We start from the raw sequence: 10,446 nt of genomic DNA on the forward strand, positions 1-10,446 counted from the left end.
TCATGTCATACCTCCTGAAGATTCCAAAACATTCTTCTAGATTAGATGCATGGTTATCAGCAGTCTTTTATTTGACAAGCATATCATCAACATACACTTCCATACTTCTCATGATCTTATTAGTGAACATTTTGTTGACTAAGCGTTGATATGTAGCTCTGGCATTCTTCAGCCCGAATGGCATAACTTTATAACAATATACGTTATTTGGGGTCATGAAGCTAGTATGTTCCTGGTCCGCAGGATTCATCGCAATCTGGTTATATCCAGAATACGCATCCATGAAGGACATGAGCTCGTGACCTGCTGTGGCATCTACCAAATGATCAATCCTTGGTAGTGGAAAGCAATCCTTGGGACAAGCTTTGTTCAGGTCGGAGAAGTCGATGCATGTCCTCCATTTCCCATTTGGCTTTGGGACCAGCATGGGATTGGTGACCCAAATCAGGTATTTTGCTTCACGGATAAACTCGCACTTTAGTAGTCAAGCTACTTCTTCCTCAAGAGCCTCAGCTCTGACTGTTCCCAAGTGTCTCCATTTTTGGGATTTTGCAGGCACGTTCCTGTCCAAATTTAAAGTGTGCATGATTACACTCGGGCTTATTCCCACCATATCCTCATGTGACTAGGCGAAAACGTCCAGATTCTCTTGTAAGAAATTGACCAGCTCCTTCTTCCTTTTATCACCCAGATTCTTCCCAATCTTTACGACTCTCGAAGCTTCTTTAGGGTCAATGTTTACTTCCTTGAGCACCTCTATAGCTTGGAGTTCTGACCTGTCTTCGCCCATTCGTGGGTCAATGTCTTCACGTGGGGCGACGTCACTATCCTCTGCTTGCTGAGGTTCTTCCGTCCCACAAGTAACTTCTGCTTCCTAGGACTCCTCACCTCCGTCATTTATGACCATTGCTTACTGCCGGGTTGTGATTTTCCCTTCATAGAAATGCTATAGCATTCTCTAGCAGCGAGTTGATCACCTCTGACGGTGCATATTCCCATAGCTAAGGGGAATTTTATTGCTAGGTGGCGGATAGAGGTTATGGCTTCAAATGCCATCAATGCAGGTCGACCCAAAATTGCATTGTATGCAGCTGGACAGTCGATTACCACGAACTCAAGTAGCTTGGAGACAGTTCGTGAACCTTCTCCCAATGTTACCACTAATTCGATCGTCCTGATGGCTGCTGACCCTTCACCAAAAAACTCGTACAAATTCATTGAGGTCGCCTTCAATTCTGTTACAGATGACCCCATTTTTTCCAAGGTGGACCTAAAAAGTAGATTCACAAATTTCCCATTATCTACTAGTGTCCTCCGGACCCTTCGGTTGGTGAGCTGAACAATTATGACCAAGGGATTGTTATGTGGGATTGGATGTGGCTAGCATCCTCTTCTGTAAAAATGATTGATTGTTTTTCCAATGCACAATAATGCATTCACTCACTCAATAATTGTACCCTAATTTTAGCCCGAGTTCATTCACTCAGCTCGGGTACAGCTGGCAAATAAATATACGGAGGAATAACCAAGGAAATGATATATGCTTATTATCCACGTAGACAACTCTAGTTTCATGTTGTCATAGGTGGTGTTAGGCGTCCTGGGTTTAACCTGAGCTACGAACACGAAGGTTGTGAAGCGCAAGCTCATAATATTAAAACAGTTGTTGAAGCACGAGCTTGGAGGGGATATCCAGCTCGTGGTAGTTCTAGTATATTGCATATCAACGGATCCCAGAGACTCTGGATCCCTTTATACGTATATTTATGACCAAGTTGTCATATTTAATATCCCAGATATTAGGATTACATTTATCTTGTGATCAGATCATATCCCAATATAAATGGGAATTATTTGTATTAAATGTAATAATTATGTAAATGCGTGATTGACTCACGCAGTTACCCAAACCTGTCCATGGAATTCCTTTAAAAAATACTGGGAATATTGGACAGGAAAGGGGACCATTATTCTGTAATACCGAAACTATACCCAAATAGAGAGAGAAATAGCAATAATATTGACTCGTGGACTAGGTGGATTTTAACCACTGAACCACGTAAAAGTTCTGTGTTCTTGAGTGAAATCATTTATTTTTCATTACGGTTTATTAAGCACAAATCTACCTTATTATTTCTTAATACACTGTTGGCGAAAAACCACGTCAACATTTTGGTGCTTTCATTGAGAGAAAAATTAGTGCTTTATCAAAATCACAGTTGAATCTCATCATGGTGCTCACACACTCAATGCACGATAATGAGATAGAACAGCCTAGTGGGCAGGAGGCCCATCATAGCGCTGTTTTGAACGAGCATGGCCCTGAAGTCCAGCAATGTCCAGGAAAGCAACCGGCGGGTCACATCGACACTATGAGTTCGGCGTCATTACCACCGAATCCAAACCCATACTACTTAATTTCCGTTGAGATGGAAAATATGCAGTTAAGAAGCCATCTCGCTAAAGCAAACAGGAAAATTTAGGAGGTTTTGGCTTGGTTACCCCCTCTTGCAATCGACGTTAATGTCAGAAAGAGGCAAAGTGGGTCTCACAAGTCCCACAGGAATAACTGATCCAAACTAAGTCGGTCAATCAGACTGTCACCCCAAGTTATGTGCCTACAGGGTGAGATCGCCAGAATGCTCAACCCAGTGGCCCCCACAGGGGTCATCAGCATGTCAATCAATCGATTAGAACTGCAACCCCAAGTTCGGTGCCTCCTTCATAGGCACCTAGGAATGCCCATGGCAATCCATGAGGAGGGGTTGGGATAGGCTCATAGAGACTAATTGTTCCAGCAAACTCTCCTACGTCGCGATCGGATCATCAGGTGCAGAGAGCTAGAAATAATGGGGTAGAACAAAGGCGGGCTAATCTATCTCGCCCTGATGGGACAAGGATTTCCTCGCCAATAAGGCATCCCTCATAACCTATAAGACATATGACGCCACCTCGTCCTACACAGGACATTCCACCTTATGGAGATAGTAGGAGAAATTCTCCTCCATCTGCCAATACCTATGTCCCACGGACACGTGTTGAAAATCCAAATCCTCGAGCTATAAGCTTCGAAAATGGGAGTTACTGGATCTAAAGTCATTGTAGTGGTAGGTCTGAGGGCAACCTAAGAAATTAGTTGAGTTCGGCGTAAAGACCACGGTGAGAGTTGCAACCCGATTTGCGTGATCGCTTGAATTCGCAGAGAAGGAATCTAGCTCGAAATGAAGATGTTAGTTATACTCGACAAGAGGGAGGTCCATCCATAGTATGTGATAATGGGAATGCCCCACTAAAACAAGCTCAAGCTTGGAGGGATAATAACCCATCAAACGCGTACGATAGGATGGGAGCCGTTGAACAACCCCCAAGTAACCTAGGGACCAGAGACTAGACCCTCGAGAGGCTAGCTCTGATGGAAGAGCAAATGAAGAGGCTTTTATCTGGAAAAGATAATGACATTTGCGACTCAGAGGATGAGCTCAAGCCTTTCGCTCCATATATTGCGGCGGCCACATATCTGGTAGGCTTCAGAATGCCACACTTGTCAAAGTTTGATGGAGATGGAGATCTGTCAGATCACCTCGGAATGTTTAACACCATGATGATGGCCCACAATGTTGGACTCGGTCTAAGGTGTATTTTATTACCTGCAACTCTGGTCGAGCCACCTAGGCATTGGTTTAAGCAATACAAGAGACATTCCATATGCTCGTGGAAGAAGTTTTCCTCCAAGTTCAAAAAAGCATTTCGAGCATCACAAGCAGATCGAGTTGAGGCTAATTCATTGGCCAATGTAAAGCAACAACCTTGGGAAACATTGAAGGCACATCTAAGTCAGTTTTCCATTGTTGCTGCACGAGTTAGGGATGTTGATGACAGCTCCAAGCTCATGGCACTGAGGACAGGAATCCTCATCGGGAGGGACTTGTGGTAAGAACTCTAAAGGAAAGGAGTTAAGAGTGTGGACGAATTCTTGGCCTGAGCTCAAGAGTGGATTAACCTAGAGGAAGCGCGAGCTTCTGTCACAGGAACCAGCCAGACCCCCGTCCAGCTCATTGGAATGGTAACGAATGTTGCAGCTATGGCTCAAACCGTTACCCAGAATAACCAAGGGGGAAATAACAAGAGGAAGGGAAATGGCGAGGGTGACCAGAGCAAGACAAAGAAAAATAAGTCTGGGGAGAAATTCAAGCCTGTTTACGCCACTTACACCGAGCTAACGGATACTAGGGAGCGCATCTTCCTGGAAAATTCTACTCACCTTCCATGGAAGAAGCCAGAGTCGTTGAAGAACCAAAGGACGAAGAGAGATCCTTCGAAGTTCTACCGATTCCATAATGATATTGGTCATAACACTGATGACTGTTGACAACTGAAGGATGAAATCGAAACTCTTATTAGAGCAGGACCTTGGCCCAGTACGCCCGAAATCAGGTGGTCTCTAATCATCCTGCTGGACCAAACCCTCCGTCAGTCCCCGAAGCTCCAATAAGTCAAACTGGAGCTCAAGCAAATCAGGACGACCCTCCTCCGATAATAGAGGTAGATATAGCCACCATTTCGGGAGGACCTCATCTGGCAAGCACGAGCAGCAGGGCCTAGAAGAGGTACATTAACGAACCGAAACTCTACCAAAATGGAGAGAGAATCGGCAATAATACTGACTCGTGGACTAGGTGGATTTTAACCACTGAACCACGTAAAATTTCTGTGTTCTTGAGTGAAATCATTTATTTTTCATTACAGTTTATTAAGCACTAATCTACCTTATTATTTCTTAATATACTATTGGTGAAAAAATCGCGTCAACAATATTAAACAAATAATCATGAAAATAAAACATGTGAGCAAAGTGATTGACCAAGTCAAAAAAATGAAATCTATTCTTTTATTGATAATAAAATGACATTACAAAGAAATGGGGTTTTAATTAGGGCATAAAACCCCAACAAACTCCCACTTGAATTAATTGAAACTAATGCCTTAATTCTACTAATCCCATTTCTTTGATATGCTTATCAAATGTAGCTTCTGGTAGTGTCTTTGTATACGGATCTGCAAGATTGTCTTCAGATGCAATCTTCATAACCATCACATCTCCCCTAGCCACATATTCTCAAATTATGTGATACTTCCATTCTATATGCTTACTCCTCTTATGACTACGAGGTTCTTTCGAGTTGGCTATTGTTGCGATAATTATATGCTATGCAAGTGCACACAGTCGCAATTTGTAATAAAATGGTAAAAACCAAGTATCGTCCTCAAGGACCGATTTATCAATTACCAATCAATCAATCTTTTTTATTCTATTTGATTAAACAATTTTCAAAGATTTCAAATAAAGAAGAATACTAACGAAGCACAATGAAAAATTAAACAAAATAACAGAGAAAATAAAATTAGGACAATTATGATCCTCTATTTTCCACCCTTTTAGTTCCTGATGCAAGAATTATATCCCCTTCTCCCTATTCAAGAATAAGTTGCAAAAACAATTCATAATCTGGTTAAGATTTACAAAATTCAATCTAAATGACAACTTCCTATATTTCTATGGTAAGTTGAATCATGAAGAAGGCATTAAACACGCAACTCAGAAAAAATAGGCAAACAATTTAGATACTTTCGTTCTAAATTGAATTTGCATCCAAACAATCAAAGCATATCAAATTTCACTTTTCAGATTTCAATTTGATTCATGAAATAACAACTAGAGGTGATCAATCAATAATTGCACAAGTAACACAGATTGTAAGGAATTGAAAGAGATGAAGAAGAACATCAATTTTTCATTAAACCATAAAAAGGGTTTCCAAAAGATTCACATAATATCCCTAAAGAAGAAATTAGCCCATAATATTCATTCTAACAATCATAGAATTCAATTACAAACATAAAAATTGAAGATAGATGATGAAAAACACAAGAATGGATCCTCCAATGGTATTCTCCACTCTCAGCCGTCGTCTCACTCCCTTCGGCACCCTCCCAGTCGCAACATTATGTTTCTCAAATATCCCTACAAAGTTCCGAGTGAAAGGACCAAATTGCCCATCAAAAAGTGGTCAGAAATGTGAAAATTGCATCACTAGCGCTGTAGCGCTACTTCTGGAGCACTATAGCGCTATTAGCAGTGGAAAAATGCCTCAAAATCTGGTGCACTAGTGCTGTAGCGCTCTTATTATGGCGTTGTAGCGCTAAAGTCAGAATAGAACAAAACTCGGTTCGAACAGCCTGCAGCGTCAGCTCATCGTATTTTGATCATAAATCCTCCGATATAACTCCGAATTGAATGATTCAAAAACCTATGGAAATCTAAAAGAAATATATACAACTTCTATTTCTAGAAGTGTTTCTAGAAAGTGAATAAATCATGGTCAAAATGCGGCTTGAAGTCTCAGACTTGTGTTTTAGAGCATAAACGACGTGTGTTGAGCATCTTCAATGTAGTATTTTCCAAACATAATGTCTTGAAACTCCACAATCAACACGAAATCCATCTTATTTATCATATTTAACATGTTTCTTCTCATTTCACTCCATATTATGTACTTGACCATTAAAGCCTGAAACAAGAAGAAAACAAGCATAAATCTGCGCTAAACAATCCTAAATAACTAAAAACATAACATAAAACAATCTCTAAAACAAACCTAAAATGAACCTAAAAAATTCCCCCAAACTTAACCTTTACTCGCCCTCGAGTAAATAATCTAACTAGACTCAAACCTAACAAACCAAGTTGACATAACTAACCAATTCAAACACTCAAGAATGATGTGCATGTATAATTCTCAAGAAAAATTTCATGCAATTTAAACTTTAATCTAGATTTTCAATCTTAACCACTTCACAATTCACTGCAATTTGTCAACATCAAAGATCATTTACTCATAACTTGCAAATAAGATAATTGAACTACTTTATGCACATCAAATTCTCACCAACTAACCACAAACTCAAGTATTCCATATGCCTGCATTACTTACTATTCTCCATTAATATAAACAAATGCACAAATAAGAATCAATAGGACTTTATAAGGGTTGTAATAGAAGGCTTAGGTAAAGGTAGATAAAGAGACAATTTTAGGCTTAATCATACCACAAGCATTCCACCAAACAAGCTTTCCCAACAATTTCACACCATTTACCCCTTGTTACCCCTTTTTCTGTGCAATGATTGAGAATGTTTATATATATATTTTTTTTTTTCAATAAACTCCCCCAAACTATGATTTTTTTTCAATAAATAATTGTTTGGGAGCATAATCATTTTTCACTTTCTTCAATTTTTTTTTTCTCAATCAAAAGTAAATTTCTGAATAACACATAATACAAACATCCCATTACACATTCACCCCCCTCATATAATAATTTTCATGCTCATGGTATGGGTCAAAAAGAGTAAATGGTATTTTATTTTATTTTTTTAGTTAGGCTCAAAAGAGTGTGTTAATCAAGAAAATGGTTATAAGGCAGGGTTGACTAAGGAGAAAATTTAACAGGGTTAGCTTGAAAGGCACAACCAATCCAAAAATGGCCTATATCATTTTCCTAAATGTGCACTATTTCAAATTTCATCTCAAATAGTAAGCAAGCAGGTTCTAGAATTTTTCAAACTTTTCAATCCACAAACCAAATTTGACATGCATAAAATAACTCAAGTATAACATTTGCAATGTATGAACAATAGATCTCTAATGTCAACAAATCACAGTGAAAAACAAAATAGTCTAACCAAGCACACAGATTAATTTAGAAACACAACAATTTTTCCTTTGGATTATACTACAAAACAGTCAATCAGATTGAAATGGTCATTATTGTCAACTTAATTTGTACTCTAAAACATGACTCTAAACGAACAACGAATTAAAATTAAAAACAAACAAACAAACCAAAAATGCAACAAAGAAAACCAGAAATAAATCTCTCCCCCAAACTTAAAAACCGAACATTGTCCCCAATGTGAAGTGAAGAGTAAGGAAAGAAGACTTACCTCAAAAAGCACGCCACGTCAGTATGGCAGAGGTGGAGGGGGCTTGAGTTCGGGATGGCGGAGGTGGTGGCCACCCCTTGCATCCTTGAGAGCCATCGTGTCATACGAGGAGAATTCCCTTCCACTATTGAGAATATTGAAATTATCCCCAATGTCATCGAAACCTTTAAACTTGCCACACAATAATCTTTTCATACGACGTCGAACTGTTCGAAATCATTCTTTGGCCTTCTTCTTCTTTTTACCAATTGAATCTTGACAATCATTCACCACATCAACTCTACAACAGGTAGGAATTGCAGTTGCTGCAAAAACATTAAAACTTATTTCCTCATTTTGGACTCGCAACCTTAACTCCCCCTTTTGTACGTCAATTAAAGCTCGTCCTGTGGCTAAAAATGGTCTTCCAAGAATGATTGGGACGTTGGCATCCTCCTCCATATCAAGTACAATAAAATCTGTTGGGAAGATGAACTTGTCCACTTTTACCAAAACATCTTCAATAATACCCCGAGGATGTGCTATTGATCTGTCTGCCAATTGAAGAGTCACTGTTGTAGGTCTTGCTTCCCCAAGCTTCAATCTTCTGAACACAGAAAGCGGCATTAGATTAATGCTCGCCCCCAAATCACATAGAGCATTCATACTCTCAAACTTCCCAATAGTGCAGGGTATTGTGAAACTCCCAGGATCTCTTAGTTTCTGAGGAAGCTTTCTTTGCAGAATGGCACTGCACTCTTCAGTGAGCACCACCGTCTCATAATCATCCATCTTCCTCTTCTTGGACAGTATTTCCTTCATAAACTTCACATAACTTGGCATTTGTTCAAGTGCCTCGGCAAAAAGTATGTTAATGTGAAGTTTTCGAAAAATATCTAGAAACTTTGAAAATTGTTTGTCAAGTGTCTTCTTTTGAAGTCGCTGAGAATATGGAATCTTGATGTGGTGCTCATAACTCACTGGTGACTGATTCTTCTCAAGGTCTTCAATAACCTCTTCTTCTACCTTACCCTCATTCTCAACTTCAACTTTTGGTGCTGGTATAGACTTCTTGACTGGCTCTTCCAACTTCTTCCCACTCCTCAAAGAGATTGCATTGCACTGCTCTTTAGGATTCACCTCTGTATTACTTGGCAAATTTCCTTGAGGCCTACTTTGTAACATATTTTCCAATTGACCAACTTGCATCTCAAGATTCCTGATGGATGAGTGAGTTTCTGTCATAAACTGTGTTTGAGTGTTGGTGAGAGTCAATAATGCAGCTTGCAATTCATTAGGCCTTTCAGGTGGAGCTTGATTCATTGACTGTTGAGGCCTAAGCTGTTGTGATGAAGAGGCTTGATGCATTGGTGGCTGAGGCATATTATTCTGAAATTGACCCTGAAACTGAGGTTGCTGGCCCTGATTATTCCTCCAAGAAAAACTAGGATGATTTCGCCACCCAGGATTGTAAGTATTGGCGAATGGGTTATTTACTGGCCTCTGAAAGTTTCCCACCGCTTGAACCTGAGCTTGATCCATCGGAATGTTATTATTAATACTGGTAGGACACTGATCAAAAGAGTGAGAACCACCACAGATTTCAAACCTAGCTGCCATTTGAACCGCATTAGCATATACAGTGCTCTGTTGTAACTGTTTTGTCAAGGAGGCTGCTTGTGTTGTTAAAGCAGTGATTGCATCCAGCTCATGCACCCCAGCTACCTTTCTGACCCCTGATGATCTTTCCTCCGACCACTGATGATTGTTTGTGGCCATGTCCTCTAGCAGCTCATAAGCACCAGTTGCACTCTTACTCATAAAAGTACCACCCGCTGCAGCATCAATAATGGTTCTAGTAGTAGGACATAAACCATTATAAAAATTCTGCACTAACATCCACTGCTCAATGCCATGATGAGGAAATCTTCTCAAAAGTTCCTTGAACCATTCCCAAGCTTCATACAATGATTCTCCATTATTCTGGCAAAAATTATTGATTTCTCCCCTCAATTTAGCAGCTTTGGAAGGAAGGAAGAATTTTGACAAAAACTTCTGAGCTAGATCTTGCCAGGTGACAATTGAGTTCGGTTGCAAAGAGTTCAGCCAACTTTTAGCTCTGTCCCTCAGAGAAAATGGGAAAAGCCTAAGTTTAATTGCGTCATCACTCACCCCATTGTATCTAAAAGTTCCACACAACTCCAAAAAATTAGACAAATGGGTGTGAGGATCTTCAGAAGGCAACCCATTAAATTGAACAGAGGATTGCACCATTTGTAGAATAGCTGGCTTGATTTCAAAGTTGTTAGCCTCTACAGCTGGTGGGCGTGTACTATTTTGTACTCCCGTCAGAGTGGGCAGTACATAATCTCTCATGCTCCTCTCACCATTGTTCTGAGCCTGACCCCCTTGTGTAATTCCAGGAATTAAAACATTCCTGCCATCCCCATCATTTTGTGCCAT

General features: G+C 39.9%; 1 protein-coding gene and 1 non-coding gene across 2 annotated transcripts; one reads left to right on the forward strand and one right to left on the reverse strand.

Moving 5' to 3' along the window:
- Nucleotides 1-8,220: 8,220 nt before the first annotated feature.
- LOC133832939 (uncharacterized) lies at nucleotides 8,221-9,366 on the reverse strand. Its single transcript, XM_062263213.1, has 3 exons — nucleotides 8,965-9,366; nucleotides 8,480-8,781; nucleotides 8,221-8,284 (listed from the first exon to the last, which is right to left on the reverse strand). The coding sequence occupies exons 1-3, from the start codon at nucleotides 9,364-9,366 to the stop codon at nucleotides 8,221-8,223; spliced, it is 768 nt and encodes a 255-aa protein (XP_062119197.1).
- A 526-nt stretch (nucleotides 9,367-9,892) lies between these two features.
- On the forward strand, nucleotides 9,893-9,999 carry LOC133833462 (small nucleolar RNA R71). Its single transcript, XR_009892840.1, has one exon. It is a non-coding gene; the product is annotated as a small nucleolar RNA R71 (small nucleolar RNA).
- Nucleotides 10,000-10,446: the final 447 nt, after the last annotated feature.

Source organism: Humulus lupulus, chromosome 4 (assembly GCF_963169125.1).
Source record: "Humulus lupulus chromosome 4, drHumLupu1.1, whole genome shotgun sequence".
NCBI lineage: Eukaryota > Viridiplantae > Streptophyta > Magnoliopsida > Rosales > Cannabaceae > Humulus > Humulus lupulus.